The sequence below is a fragment of the Humulus lupulus genome, chromosome 7 (assembly GCF_963169125.1).
Source record: "Humulus lupulus chromosome 7, drHumLupu1.1, whole genome shotgun sequence".
NCBI lineage: Eukaryota > Viridiplantae > Streptophyta > Magnoliopsida > Rosales > Cannabaceae > Humulus > Humulus lupulus.
This window is the reverse complement of record NC_084799.1, coordinates 11,614,014-11,630,000: the sequence shown is the minus strand read 5'-3', so window position 1 is coordinate 11,630,000 and position 15,987 is coordinate 11,614,014. Positions and strand designations below refer to the sequence as shown.

General features: G+C 32.1%; 3 protein-coding genes across 8 annotated transcripts; all 3 read right to left on the bottom strand.

The window, feature by feature from the left end:
- Positions 1 to 291: 291 nt before the first annotated feature.
- On the bottom strand, positions 292 to 786 carry LOC133791374 (uncharacterized). The gene has a single exon (XM_062229303.1). The coding sequence runs from the start codon at positions 784 to 786 to the stop codon at positions 292 to 294; it is 495 nt and encodes a 164-aa protein (XP_062085287.1).
- A 3,251-nt stretch (positions 787 to 4,037) lies between these two features.
- On the bottom strand, positions 4,038 to 4,511 carry LOC133791373 (glutathione S-transferase T3-like). Its single transcript, XM_062229302.1, has one exon. It carries the CDS (start codon positions 4,509 to 4,511, stop codon positions 4,038 to 4,040), a length of 474 nt encoding a protein of 157 aa, XP_062085286.1.
- Positions 4,512 to 7,540: 3,029 nt separating this feature from the next.
- Positions 7,541 to 15,306, bottom strand: LOC133790676 (uncharacterized). Of its 6 annotated transcripts, none has more exons than XM_062228403.1 (14): positions 15,095 to 15,306; positions 14,115 to 14,184; positions 13,156 to 13,334; positions 11,879 to 12,082; positions 11,524 to 11,651; positions 10,952 to 11,317; positions 10,521 to 10,631; positions 10,188 to 10,278; positions 9,719 to 9,787; positions 9,327 to 9,404; positions 8,676 to 8,753; positions 8,428 to 8,478; positions 7,997 to 8,215; positions 7,541 to 7,897 (listed from the first exon to the last, which is right to left on the bottom strand). In XM_062228403.1, the coding sequence occupies exons 5-14, from the start codon at positions 11,607 to 11,609 to the stop codon at positions 7,787 to 7,789; spliced, it is 1,260 nt and encodes a 419-aa protein (XP_062084387.1). In that variant the 5' UTR covers positions 11,610 to 11,651; positions 11,879 to 12,082; positions 13,156 to 13,334; positions 14,115 to 14,184; positions 15,095 to 15,306; the 3' UTR covers positions 7,541 to 7,786. The 6 variants fall into 6 exon arrangements, with proteins under 6 accessions (XP_062084387.1, XP_062084385.1, XP_062084390.1 ...); XM_062228401.1 differs by having other exon boundaries at positions 11,879 to 12,031; XM_062228406.1 differs by lacking the exon at positions 8,676 to 8,753 and having other exon boundaries at positions 11,879 to 12,031.
- Between the last annotated feature and the right edge of the window lie 681 nt (positions 15,307 to 15,987).

Here is a 15,987-nt window from a genome sequence, read left to right as displayed (position 1 = left end):
TTTTAACAAATGTACCCACTCTGGATAGATACCATCTGTTAGATAGTACCCCTTGTTGTATTGTGTGTCATTTATTGTAAACTCAACTCTTGGAGCTTGCCCTTGTAAGATTTCAGTGAATAATGGGGATTGATTTAACACGTTCAGATCATTATTGGATCCCGGAACACCAAAAAATGCATGCCATATCCAGAGATCTTGTGATGCAACTGCTTCGAGCATGATTGTTGGCCTGCCGTGATCACCTCGCGTGAATTGTCCTTTCCATGCAACTGGGCAATTTTTCCATTCTCAGTGCATACAATTAATGCTTCCCAACATGCCTGGAAAACCACGCACCTCCCCTATTTGAAGTAAGCGACGAATGTCCCCAGCATTGGGCCGTCTTAAATATTCGGTCCCAAAAATATCATTCACTCCTCGAACGAAATTGACTAGACATTCAATAGCGGTAGTTTCACCAATTCGAACATACTCATCAACATAATCGGCAGGCGCTCCATATACCAACATTCGCATAGCAGCGGTGCACTTTTGTAATGGTGAAAGCCCCCTTCTACCGACTGCATCAAACCTCGTATGGAAATACTCTGAATGATTTTCTAGAGCTTGCACTATGTGTAGGAATACATGTCTACACATTCTAAATCTTCTTCGAAATTGATATTCTGTATACACCGGTTCATCAGAAAAGTAGTCATCGAACAAACGTTGGTGTCCTTCTACATGCCCTCTATCAATGTGGGCTCTCTTTCTTCCTTGTCTTGTTGAGCTACCCCCATCCATGAGCGCTTTGAAATATTGATCATCATGATCGCCAGTACACTCTGCAATTATGATATCCTCTAGACTTATATTGTTGTATGGATTCGGAGAATTTGGCGAATTGTTGGACCCAAAACGGGATGTTTTAATAATTAAACTCGCAAGTGCACGAATCGTTTCGGAATATAATGTTCATGTAAGTACGAGGTCGAACCCATGGGAGTTGACTAACATCAAAAGAAACTATTTCAAACAAAGCAATAATATTCTAACCTAGTTCCAAATATTTGATGAGATTTTGTTTTAGAAAAATAAAAGACAAGTAATAAAAAGATTTAAGATTAAATAGAAAAAATGGTTTTCAAATGAGATATATAAAATAAGATTATTAAGATTTTAGAATCCACAAAATGCAAGTTCAATAGTATTTATAAGTATATTGATTCCCAAGTTTTGATATAGTTGAAATAAATCACACTATATATATATATATTTTTTTAAATATATTTTCTATTCAAGCACAAGTTACTCTTTCAAAAAGGTAGGATTTTTCTTCACTTATATAAAATATAATTTCTAAGCATTAGTTGTGTTACAACCTAATGAAACTACAAAAAATCAAAGAGATTATGTTTAGGCAAAATATGATACTTATGCTCTAAGAATTAGATGTGAACAATTTAATGAAAAACATTTAATCAAATAATATCATATTTTTGCATAATGAAGAACTAAGTGTAATATGCTTTAACATTCAATAATAGATGAAAAATGCATATCCTTGATAGAAAAATCCATAAACAATGTTACACAAATAGGAAATCAACATACAATAAAAAAATACTATCTAGTTACATTTTGCTTCATCATCATCTTAATAACCTTTGAAAAAGATTAGAAGCTCATAACTAGATAAAAATTACAAAATAACATACTTGACATGTTCTTCAAAAGATGAAAATGGTAGAGAGAAACTAGTGAAAAGAAGAGAGAAAAATATGTGTAGAAGGTGTTGAAAAGATGAAGAAGAAGAGCCCCCCAAATGGTCTTACAAGACTCTATTTATAGGCAAAATATGGAGATTAAATTAATCAAATTAAAATAAATAAATTGATTAATTTAATTGTGTTGGGAAGTGGTAGGATAAATAGAGTAAGTGTAAGAGTATTGGAAAGATGAAATGTTTGGTTGGGTAAAATATTAGTGAAAAGCTAGGGTAAAAAAATGAATTAGGAATGTTTATTTAGGTAAGAAAAAATAGGGAAGAGTGAATTGATATTTGAGTGAAAAATATTGGGAATAAAAATGTGAGTTTTTGGTCTTATTTTTGTGGCTTTGGCATGGTTGACTTGGGCTAGGCAGATGGTGCTTGAGCCGAAGTGGACTGAAGGCATGGACTGATGCTGAGCCAGGCGTTGGGTTCATTGATGGGAGCTGGTGGCGTGGAGGAAGGCTTCATTATTGGGCCTTGGATGTAAGGCTGGCCCGTACAGCTTGGAAGTCTTCAGGAGGCAGGGGCATGCGACAAGGTGGTTTGTTGATATGCATATGTGCATATGAAATAGTTGGACAGGTGGCGTTGGTGTGCTGAATGTGAGTGACATTCTTGTTGATGAGGGAAACTTGATGCTATTGAATGGAGAGAAACTAGCTAGGAGACAAGGTCTTGGAATGGGCCTGGGCCTGGGCCTGGCGTGGGCCAAAGGCTGGAAACTTGGGTTTGATTGCAGAAATACCACTTTTATTTCTTCTTTTCCTCACTTTTTAAAACCCAAAAATACTATAAATTCCCTACAAAATAAATATAAAAATAAATCATAATAAAATATTTTCAACTATAAAATAAATCAATTTAATTCTTTGAAAATGTTAATTATAACTTAATTTATATTTAACAATTAATCTCAATAATACAACATTTTTTTACCACTATCTTAACAATAATAATTCAAATAATTAACTACAACATTTTACAACAAAATACTTATAAAAACACACAAAAGTATACAAAATCATGATAAGACTACTAAATTCAAAATTACCTAAAAACTTAATAAATCAATTAAAAACTCAAGAATTAAGCAACAATTAGCACATAAAAAGTGGTAAAATAACTCAATTTTGTAGAGTTATCACGAATCCATTGTTGAACTTAGAGTATATGATATTTGGGAATGAAAGAGTAAAATGAAGGATTGAATGGAGAGTTGAGTAAAAGGAATATTGAAATTTGGTATTTATAGACATGGTAGCCGTTAAAATATAGCTGTTGAAATGTAGCCGTTGAAATATAGCCGTTAAAATGTAGCCGTTAAAATATAGTCGTTGAAATGTAGCCGTTAAAATATAGCCGTTGAAATATAGCCATTGAAATGTAGCCGTTAAAATATAGCCGTTGAAATATAGCCGTTAAAATGTAGCCGTTAAAATGTAGTCGTTAAAATGTAGCCGTTAAAATATAGTCATTGAAATGTAGCCGTTAAAATATAGCCGTTAACATATAGCCGTTAAAATATAGCCGTTGAAATGTAGCTGTTAAAATATAGCCGTTAAAATGTAGCCGTTGAAATATAGCCGTTGAAATATAACCGTTAAAATATAGCCGTTGAAATATAGCCGTTAAAATGTAGCCGTTAAAATGTAGCTGTTAAAATGTAGCCGTTAAAATATAGTCGTTGAAATATAGCCGTTAAAATATAGCCGTTGAAATGTAGCTGTTAAAATATAGTCGTTAACATATAGCTGTTAAAATATAGCCGTTGAAATATAGCCGTTGAAATATAGCCGTTAACACAAAGGATAATTTATTTAAATAAAATAAAATACATAATAATGCGGTTGATAAAAATACATAGCAATTACAACTTCAGGATATTATTCTTAATATAAGTACACAAGTTTTCATGATCTTTCTTTTGTTCATGAGTCATATGCGACGTGTCCATGATGAGATAATCCATGTATTTTGTCATCCTATTATCTTCTGCCTCTTTCTCCTTTATCGTCGTCTCTTTCTCCTTTATCGCCACCAATTTCTCCAATGCAGATGCTTTCCGTTCACTAATCTCTATAAATCTAGCATGTGTGTCTTTTTTTTCCTTCCCTTTTCTCTTTGCTTCCTTTTGGCCAGTAGGGCGCACTTCACGTACTTCATCATCACTAATGTCTGCATTGGAAGAAGAAGTAAATGCCCCTGTATCTGACACCTTTGTTCTCTTACCACCTTTTGGTTGGTACATTGTATTCCATTTCGGCTCATCCTTTAGCAATCTCTAACAGTCCACAAGTAGAAAATTTGAGTTGTTATTTTCAGATTTGTACAATTGATGTGCATTCTCAAGAATTTTCTCATCAGACCAACCACTGTGATGTGCTAATTGAACTCGTTTATAACATCCATTGAATCGCACCACCTTTTGATTCATCTTATTCCAATGGTCTTTGCATTGCCTTCCAGTCTTTGCTTGCTCACCTTTTTGGTTGGTGTTGAAGTAATCTGCGATTCGAGCCCAGAAATGTGTAGAAGTTTGGTCATTCCCCACAATGGCATCCTTAGATGTATTAAGCCATCCACTTATTAGAAGTATAGTGGCTTCCTTGCTCCATTTGACTTTACATTTATGCCTTGATTCATCTTCATTGTGTAGAACTACATTTTCCAACCCTTCAGCACTATGTTCAGGTTGAGTTTCAGAGACAGATGTCGATGATGTTTCACGATTCAAATCAATACTAGACTTTTCCATACTTGGCCTATAATTTCTTGAAACTATTTTGGGTTGGTGTAGGGAAGGCATATGAAATGCATATGGTAGTGAATTTGTTGGTGTGAAGAATGGAGCTTGTTGGGGTGTCTCAATAGAGCCAAAATTTTGGTAAGGGTAAGAGGACATGAGATAATTTTGAGAATTTGGAAAACTTTGGTTAAATTGATAATATTGAAAATTTGGATTTTGAGGATTAGTAGAAGGAGTATTTTGAAAATTTTGATTGAAATGAGAATATTGAAAATTTAGATTTTGGGGATTGGGGATTGGTATGTGGAAAAAATGATGAATTTTGAAAATTTAGATTTTGGGAGTTGGTATTTGGAGAATTTGGAAAATTTTGAGAATTTTGGGAATCCATTGGTAAAAAAATAAATTTTGTGATATTGATAATTTGGAAGAAAAATGTATGAAATGGTGTGAAAATTGAATGAAATAGATGAGTATTTATAGAAGAATTTTTTTTAATATATTACCGTTTTTTACACCAATGGTAACATTTTCCTATATATAATATATATATAATTAAAAAAATAAAAAATAAAGATATCACCGTTGCCTCTGTGAGGCAACAGTTCCTTCATAATTAATAAGCTACTTTCCACTCTAATGGTAAGCCATCCATATATTTGGTTTGGTAGCCTGTCAGAGAGCTACTCAGGAGGCCACCAACATTGGAGCTGGCCTTATATATGAAATGAAAAGAACATTTACAGCTCCACTACAATTTAAGATATATTTTTTTCTTTCTCATTTGAAATTTGTTATTTATAGAATTTTAATATTTTATACAGTTACGGAAGCAATTAATGTTTTTAGATAAGTATGAAGAAGTTGAATGAATCTAGTCAAATGTTTTTATAGTAATAGTATAACGTTAAATTGAAAAATATTTGATGAATTTATCCTAATGTTTTTATAGTAGTAGGATTAAATTAAAAGATTCTCTCCATTTATAGATGTTCATACAAGTATTTTTATGGATTATTAATATATTTATTTCTTTGACTAGTTTTATTTGTCGGTTTTTAAAAAAATGTATCATCCTTATTAGTCATTATAGTTTATAGTAAGTTTAATAAAAATAATCTTTCTTTCTATGGATGTTCCATATGAAGGAAAAAAAAACGTCTCCAACTTTTAATATTTTTTATTAGAATATTAAAAGTTTAGAATTTAAATGTTTGGTATAAATTATGTGTGTACATATCATTATTATTTTGATTAGTCATTTTAGTTTTATTTTTCGTGAGAATGACACACATATTGGGTAAGAATAATAACATTAATATAATATAAGGATTTATTCGCTTCTGGCAAATTTATTTTAGATTTCAAAGAATGTTGGTTACTTTGTAGCTTTGGTCCATAGTTTATTATTATTATTTTATATAATATAATCTCTTAATAGAATCAAGGGTTTATATATTTTTGGACCATGTATTTTGTCTCATTACTTGTTTAAAATTTGTGTTTTGACAAATTATTTTTTAGATCTTATATTTTGTAAAATTGTTAAAATAAAACCCTAAACTCGATTTTAGTCAAAGTTTTATCAACTAAAATCACAAATAATTCACCAAACAAACAATTCATAACAAAAATAAAATCATTCTGCTTAATAACAGTGTCGTTATATTCAATTTTTTATGCATCAAAATTGAGTTTGGGGTCTATTTGAACAATTTTATAAAATATAAGGTCTAAAAATAAATTTTTTAAAATACAAAGTCTAAACAGGTAATCAGAAAAAACACAAAATCCAAAAAATTATAAACCCTATAACCAAATGCTATAATTATAGTATTTTCAATCAAAGAGTTTTATTAGGTTGGATTACCAAAAATAGGAATATCATTAGCTTTTAACATATAGCTTTATATGCTTTTAAAGTTTTTGTACGTCAATATTATAACTAATTTTAATGACAAAATTGTTTGTATACTTTTCCAGTACTGCTAAAATAATGTGTAAATAGTTTTTTTGCCCTTGTGCAGCCAATAGCTTGTTATGTGCCTGCGTTATGCTTGTCTTGTGACTCTTTTAGGTTTGTTTTGTGCATGTTTAGGCTTGTCGGCCTGTGCCTAGAGGCCCACACGATTTGACCCCAATTTTTTTTTAGAAATTTCATTTTTTTACATGCACAAATGTTTCCAAAATTTAAAAAAATATTATTTTATATATAATTTTTTTAAATATAACATATTTTGTATAGGGTCTCCCACAACTCAGGGTCAGTCCTGTTTGTGCCTGTTTTGTTTTGTTTTGTGCCCGTTTAGGCTAGATTTGTGCATTCTCAGGCTAGTTGTGCTTTCTTAGAATCTTGTGCGTCTACTCAAGCTAACAATGACACCACCAAATTAAGAAACCACTATGAAGTAGATACCCCAAACTCCAAAAGTACTTCTATTTTATTTTTTATTTTTTTTCTATAAGTTTACTTATTTTTATTGGGTAATAAATAATTTATCTTTGTTGATTTGTGGTGGGGTATCTTATTGACATAATGAATAAAATGTATTTAGAGGTGACACAACCAATTTTGGGACTTCACAAATAAGTGTCAGATTATTCATTTTTAAATTATTTAAGAAAATGTTTTCTTCCAATATCAAAATTGTAAGTCATATTAGTGTTATCACTATTTAATATTTGATACTAATTGACTTTTATTTATTTATTTTGTAGATATTTATTTGGGGAGATGAAAATAAGTTTTTAATGTTTTATTTTTTAATCTTTTATTGTCTAATTTTTCACTACATCTTTACATCCTGTTTAGCTAGACAATAAGTTAAATTGTTATCTTACTCACTTTTCAATCTAAATAGTAAAGTCTATTCCTAAAAAAAACTCAATGTAAGAACATTGATAAATGAAAATGATATAAATGTATAACTATAAAATACATATCTATATAATGTTGAAATTGAGACTAAAACTTTTTATAACTAAATGAAAATTATTCCAATATAGTAACACTATACGAAGGTTTTACTGTATAACAATAAATAATTTAACAAATTTTTTATATTAACCCAATAAAAAATAAAAACTATATTATTATTATTATTATTACAAAAAGGGGAGTGTAATAATTAAAAAAACGGTTAATAACTAACCAATACAAATTATTCATGGCTCATAACAACCTGGTTTATTACATAATAGATTTAACTCATTTGATGAGATAAATATATTAATATTAAAATGCTGATTATATAACAAACCAATAAGTGTTACGGTATAATGATTTAATTCTCCGTTAAATGATCCCATAAGAAGGACTTTTCTGGGCATGTCTTGCTCAAAACAGACTTCAAGTTCTCTACTCTCAGCTTTTCTTGGAATTCAACCCCAATAAACTGAGGAAAATTAAAGCAACAATCAACAATTTTAATTTAAAGAAACCCATATAGCGGTCATGAAGAAAATTTAATGAGAGAAAAACCTTTGTTTGTTACCTTAAGCAACCATAACATGTATGTAGCACAATGCAAAGCTTGTGCATTGTGGTCCTCAAAGCTGCTTTCTGGAACAGATGAGCATAAGCTAAGAAGATTAAACTCATTATCCACAAACTTATCAGAGTCCTTATGAATGCTGGTCCTGATGTCGGTGTGATCAAGTGAAAAACGTTTTAACAGAATTGGAGCAAGGAAGCGGCGATGAAGCCATAGAGCCTGCTTAGAGGAAATACAAATGAATCAGTAGGCAGCTACCACCAGTGTATCAGCATTACAATATCACAAGATGGGCACCACCATGTTGAAGTTTTATGCTTGGTGTCCAAATTTTAGAGTAGGCAGTTACTTTGTATATATTGTATATAGATGCCAAAATAAAGAGACTATGCTGCAACTATAAAATATGATCAAGTTGTAAAGCTATATACCTCTCTTCCTACATACAGCTTTATCAGCATTTCATTCCATTCAAGCTCGTCCTGTCATGTACGCGAAATTGTCAAGGGGGTAAAGAAATTTACGCGACTAGTTTTACTTAGGAGGACAACACCTTTTTCATACAAAAAAGTTGAAGGTAATTGAAAAGACAAAGTCAAATATACATGTAAGGAGCCCTTGCCGGAAGGAGATGATGACAGTATCATTATTATTACAAACATAAGAAGAAGAGTTGTACCTCCCACAATTGATTTATATCAACAGAGTACTGGAAAGACCCAATTTTTGAGTCCTCTAAAATTCTAAGCATTAGCCGCTGCATATTGAAGACATGGATAATGAGGAGATGAGTTATAACACATCATAATTGCCTAAGCATGTAGACTACAGAACATTGACAAACACAGAATATATATATATTTATATAGATTTAGCTTCAGAAATCCCTCACTCACTCGGAGGCTCAAGTTCAAAAACTAGAGATCCCTGCCTAACACTAGAATGTATGGGAGTAGAAAACTATAATAATTGTTATGCATGTGCTCAGAAAGAACTAGGATGCCTAACCATTTGAATTACCCTTTTCGGTGAATTACATAGAAAATAACAATCAAGTATTGAATGTGATAATGATAAATAAAATAATGAATGAGTATTCAAGCAGGTAGACAAAGCAAAGATAGTAAACAAATGAATAAAAATTACTAATTAAGTTTTGAAGCACGTAGGGAAAGCACACCAAATTTTTTTGCCGACCATTCTAATCATACAGATGATTGATAAAAACAAAACAAGTAACATAACATATATATACACATAATTAATACAAGGAATAAGAAGCATAAGTTAATAGCCACTTTAGCATTATTACATCTCCTAATCTACTCACTCTGCGATAATGGAAGCAACTATTATCAGCAACATGCAAGCCTGCCCAGTTTCGGGTTTTCTTTAGCTCATGAAGTACCTACAAGGACACATTCAGACTGTTAACTTCATAATCACCACAAGATGAGATACACTGTGGTTATAATAATAGAATCTGAAAAATCAACATTTTTTGGTTATAAATGTTTAAGGACTTATAAAATTACTGCGACTGCCTTTGCCTGCACTTTCATATTTAAGGAAGTTCAGCAAACTCTGACTTTGTATTCAAGGTTCAACGCTCTAAGCCTATAGGTTTAAGCAATCTGAAACAAAAACTAATTTCTTTCTTAATCTAGGACTGGAGGGAAAGAAAGAATGATAAAACAAAGAAATAAAATAAACATATCTAACCTGTTCTTTTGACATATAAGAAACCAACCAGTTCCGATGATTCCATGCACGGTAATTCATTTTTGATCTCTATAAAGAAGAACAGCTAGTAATATAAAATGACCAAATACAAGTATAAGCAATGAAATGAAGGAAATTCATGGTAATTCCATTTTTATCTCTGTGAGGGGGAAAAGCAAGTAATTTGAAACACAACCTATAATAATAAGCAGTGCAAATTAGGAAATAGAAGCCGTTAATTAACACAGGCAGACTACCACATTCCACGTTTTGTGGGATATAGAAGTTTAGTTCAGTTTAACTGTGGCTGTCAATTCGGAGTGCGGGAAGAGGCAATGGAAAATAGAACGTAAAAAGTTTCAACAGAGAAACAAGCATAATGATCCCATATGCTATGCTAAACTTCCTTCGAAATGTTCAAGTGAACCTTTAAGTTCTAAAAGTAAGCAGTTTATGAATTGAATTAGACCTCAGCTATTTTCTCCACCAGCTCAGATTCTTTTTCCAAAATATTTTGTAGAGTTGGACATCTTCCAGCAATTGATTTGATCACCCACCGCCTAACATGATCAATAAGTAGTAAGATTTCTATTCAAAACCATTGCAGAAAAATGGCTACATAACAAAATTGACCAAAAAACTAGATTAGCTATTCAAGTAAAACAAGCAGACCCAATAACATAAAGTACTGAAACAAAGGAAGAGAAAAAATTCCTACAATTATTAGTATCTCTAGCCAACATCATTTCTTTGGTACTGGTACCATACTTGTAATGGTACCAGTACCGGCAATATGGCATACCTGTGACTCCAAGCATGTTCGCATTTAGGTGCATATGATAGAACAAGTGCTGACAAGTGAAGTTCATACACCAACACAGAGGGAGGATATTTCTTCGACACAACTAGTTTCCTGAATGAAATGAGTTGTCAATTGTCATAAATCATAATAGCAGCAATTAAACCATAATAACTGATATTATTAAAGTGCTTTTTAAGTGGGTTTACAATCAAGCAACAAATAACAAAGGTAAATTAGGCCTAATAGCTCTTCATACTCCTATTACTTTAATAATAATAATAATAACAACAACAACAAACTAAAAAACAAAGATACAAGCATTTAAAGATGATCAACAAATATCTTTGTAAACTGTAAAGTTCCCGTGGCACCATTCAAACTAGAATTGAATCAAAGACAATTAACAGCCAAACATGAAAAACAGGGACAACCTGGAATGCCACGCAGTGCCAAAATCGCAGCTTAGCAACAAAAGAGCCCTGCTATGCTTCATAACTTCATTTTCAACATTGCCATGAGAAGATGAAGAGTGACTTGACGAGCTGTCTACCAGTGCCTTGTATTGTTTAATTGCAGCCATGAATGCATGTTTGGCTGTCTGGTATAATGGAAAAAGAACCTCCGTTGAGATTCCCAATTTGTGATCTTTATTCCAAAAACTAGCAACACTAACATGCTTAGAAGCATCAACGTCAGGCACCTTAGAGCTAAAAGTGTCATCTGAGGATGGGACAAACTGATATGCTTCTTCATTCAGCGTATCAAATTGGGATGGATGAATAAACCCCACTTCATCTCTGAGTTTCAAAGCAAAAGAAATCAGATAACGACATTGACATAACAACATATTGAGAAGTAAAGAAGATGAATTATCATAATGGGAGCTCTTCTTGGAATTCTAATGAATCCTAAGAAAGCATTACCTATAATTACCTCAAACACTCCAATTTATCATACATTATATACAATTATGTGTATTCGTATAGGTGAATCTTCTACTTACATTATAGGATCGGATTCCAGAATACGTTCCAACTCAAATAAAAGATTGAGAGCTTTTACTTGAGAAGACGAATCTTGGTCATTCATGATATGTGTTCTCAATGCCAGCAGGCGACAACGTCAAATGCGCTGAAATAAGTGACAAAGCAAGGTAAGCAAGAGATGTGATGAACGGATGAGCAGTGACCATGGAAGATAAGCAATCAGCGAGGATTCCAATTCAACATTGGGTGTGAAGAGTGGAAGAAGAAGAAGAAGAAGAATTGGGGTTTGGGGTTTTGGTGATGATTTACAAGGATTACACGCAAATGACTAAAAAATGGAGAATTCTTATTACTCAATTCTACTTAACTTGCCTTTCACTCTCTCAAACTCTTCCCCGCTTCACCTTCGAGTTACCAGTCGACTGCCACCGCCACCGCCGTTAAGCCTACCCGCACCCGCACCCGCACTCGCACTCGTACCCCACGCCTCTGCCTCGCTCAGTCGCTCGCATCAGTAAATCATTCCTAAGATTGTGTTTTTGCAATTTCATCATTCTAATTCAAATTCAATTTGCTCTAACAAAAAAAACCAAAACAAAAAATCAATTCAATTTGCTTTGAATCATTTTGATAGATTGTTTTACTTTTCTATATTTTTCTAAAATTTCAAGTGAATTTTAAAAAAATTAAGATTAATAAAAATAAATATAAAATAATTATAATACGTAATATTAAATAAATATTTTAATATTTGTCAAAAAAAAAAATATTTTTATAAGCATGCTTAATTCGAGCATAATATATTTCAATAATTAATAATAATTGTATATTAGATGCTTTAGTGATAGTTAAGTTTTGGACAATAACATTAACCAACTAATCCAATTCAATTAAAATTTAATTTTTAATATTTAATCAAATTTCTTCTAAATTAATTAGATTAAATTGAATTGGATGGACTAGTTTGATTTGGGTTGAATGTTAGCCCTACTCTTTTATTTATTTATTTATTTTATGAGACAATTAGTTTGGATTGGATTAGGATTACAAGTTATTGTCAAACAATAGAAAGCAAACTTAAATAAGGAACTACATACTTTGACCAAACTCTTAAATTAAACCGAAACCAAATGAAAACAACGGTCAACTTCTCTCATTGATCCTTTCCACTTTTCTTTTAATTGGATTCTCAATATATAACTCTCAAATATATATTCTTCCTTGCAACTTCCTAGCAAGACTCTTATATAAACTCGTACACCTATCAAGTAAAGCAAATTTGACTAAAATGTAAAGAACATCAAAAAAAGAAATTCTCCAGTTCTAATAACGGGACCCTTGTATAGCCCTCTCCAAATCACAAAGTTACAGTGATTACATTTATATTAATCCTTAACAAATCTATACTATTTTAAATAGATAAAAACTAATCATCCCAGCTTTGAAATTCAAAAGCTGCAAAACCAATTTCAATAGTTGCACAACCTCCACACTTGTGCAAATGGAAACATTAGCAGCTTTATATATTCTAATAAAGTACGTTACTAAAAATTTGTAAAATATTAGATAGTATAAACAAATCAACAAAAGCAAATGTACATAGTATAAACAAATGCTATTTGTAACACTAAGTCCAAGAACAGCCAAACCTTTAACAAGAAGAGAGAACAGCCACCACCGGAGACGACGCCACACACACCAAAGACGAGCAAGAGTACCTCGGAAAACCAAGAGATGACAGTGAAATGGAGAGAGTAGCGGAGTCAGGAGAACGGCGAGATAGAGCTCTGATTTTTTTGGGATAAGTACTCATGGCCATTGTTTTAAGCTGTCAGTACCACATTACAATATGCAAACAAAAACAAATTATAAACACACAAAAGGGACCAGCAATTATGTTACTGTAATAATAAGTTACCATCAATTAGAAGCTGCATGAACAAGACAAACCAAATTCAAGAAACATATCATGTATATAGCTAGAGTCTCCTAATTAATTAACTATATATAGCTACATAAACTAATATTAATGAGTGGTATAGATGATGTTCTACTCAATAATCTATACAAAGAAGAGTGTGATGATCTGATCGACAGTATTTGATTACCCTCAATACCACAAGGGGGAGAGGCATGCATATATATGCCATTTTGGCTAAGAACCAAGCTATATAACATGCTATGCAAACATATATATATATATATATTGAGAAATTAATTAACCTTATTGGGATGAATTATACATAACAGGAATTGAATGATGTTGCCGACGGGCCTTTTTGGAGATTATTAATTACTAGAGCTACTGAAATTAGACGTGGAAGTTATCATTATATATCCTCACGTGTAGCTTTTAATATATTATATATTAGCATACATACATTAATTGCTTTCCAAAGACAAAAATAAAAGACTACTCAAGACGAAAGTGAGAATGAGACCAACATCTCTTGCTTGAAGGAGAAAGGGGAGCTTGTTATAGTATAAGAGATTATATTATATAATATAGTTTATTATTAGTTCCATAAACTTCCATAATTGAATAATATCTAAAACTGGGTTTGATAATCCAAAATCAGAAGAGAGTAGAAAGAAACAAAGTGAAAACCTTTAGTTGTGAAAGCCCTTTTTCAACTCTCTTTTTATTGACTGAAACTCCACCTGGTAAAGTCTCCTTACTGCCATAACCAAAATCAGTCAAACTTTTCTTCTTCTGGCTCATTAATCAAACAAAATTCAACTAATCCACTTGAAAAACCAGTTTAATGGCCAGATCATAATACTTATCATCATGTATAAATTTCAATGAAATGTCCCAAAAAAGAAGTTAATCCAAAACTAACCTGACCACTATAGCTTCCAAATTTTCATCAATTATAGAAGGGCCATAAGGGTCCATGATTGGCTCAGCTTGCACAGTGAGCTCTGGTTTTATAGACTATCACCCCATTTATATGAATATATATATATAGAATCTGAATAACATTGGTCTACTTTCTGAAGTTGCAAAATTTATTCATTGCTTGCCAATTTAAGCAAATATATTTAAACTTCGTCAAACAATGGAATAAATTATAAATGCTATTTTCGTTACTTGAATGGTCAGGCAGAAAGAATGCATCAGAAAAACAAAATAAATGAAATAAACGGATCCCGTGATACACCCCGATGAACAATAAAATAAAATCACGAGCTTTCTTTTATTTGATATCACCCAATGAACAGAAAAAAAAACATATGTACAAAAAAATCCAGACAAATCAACAACACTCAAATTGGTCAGAAAAACCAGACCCAGATACACACAATCTACAATAGAATGAAAGCACAAACTAAAATAATATGGTTCGAAGTTCAAACAAACGAGGCAATGACTCAATATGTAAATACATAAATACAATTAACCAGTATGCATCATATCCAAAAAGAAATGAGAAAATAAAAGTTGACAGACTTGATTTTTTTTTCATTTTCATCATTTATACTAATATTGAACAACTCCACTTGGCTTAGATATCAAGAACTTAGGTTGATTTTTTTTCCTTTTTATTATTATTATTGGCAATGGAAATTATTATTGATTAATACCTTCGGCCTGTGCTCTTCGCTCCGTGCGAATCGTCCCTTCTGCCTGTGCTATTCGGTCGGCGACGATGGCGGTGCGGCTACAATCGGCTGGCTGAGGTAGAGGCGGCGACGGAGAGATCGAGAGGGAGGGTGAGGGTGAGGGGTGCGTCGACGGAGAGATCGAGAGTGAGGGTGAGGGTGAGGGTCTGCGGCTACAATCCATTAGTGGTATATTAGGGATTAGATTTCTAATATATAAATTCTATTTTAGTTTAACATAATTTTTTTTATTTAAATTAAAAATATCTTGGGTGAGACTAAAATAAATCCCTTTTACCCTATATTTTCGAAAGAAACATTGTTTTTATGCTTCTTTACAAAATAATTTTAAGGACTTGCTTTGAGAGTCTTTATCTTTAATATTTTTTAGGACTCGCAAAACGAGTCTTTAAAAGTCACAATTATTCAGCCAATGTGTTTTTAGGACTCGCCAATGTATTTTTAGGACTCGCAAAGCGAGTCCTTAAAGAGTATTAAGGACTCTCAAAGCAAGTCCTTAAAATTGTTAAGTAAAACACTCATTTTTTAGCCCATAATTTTTTAGGACTCGCATATTTTTTTTAGAACACTCATTGCGAGTCCTATATTATGTTTTTTCAGGACTCTCAATGAGTGTCCTAAAAACTCCATAAATATTTTTAAGGACTTGCATTTATGTGCATAATAGCTATGAGTACTCTTTGAGACAGTACAAATCTCCCAAGTTCTCAGATTACTTCATTCATGATAAGAAAATGGTCTAATACTTACAAAACATGTATATGTCCAACCACTAAGCCAAACGGCAATTACAACAATATAACAGAAATTGGTTATTCTCCATTTGCTCTTGCTCAACGCGTCTCGGCCATCAC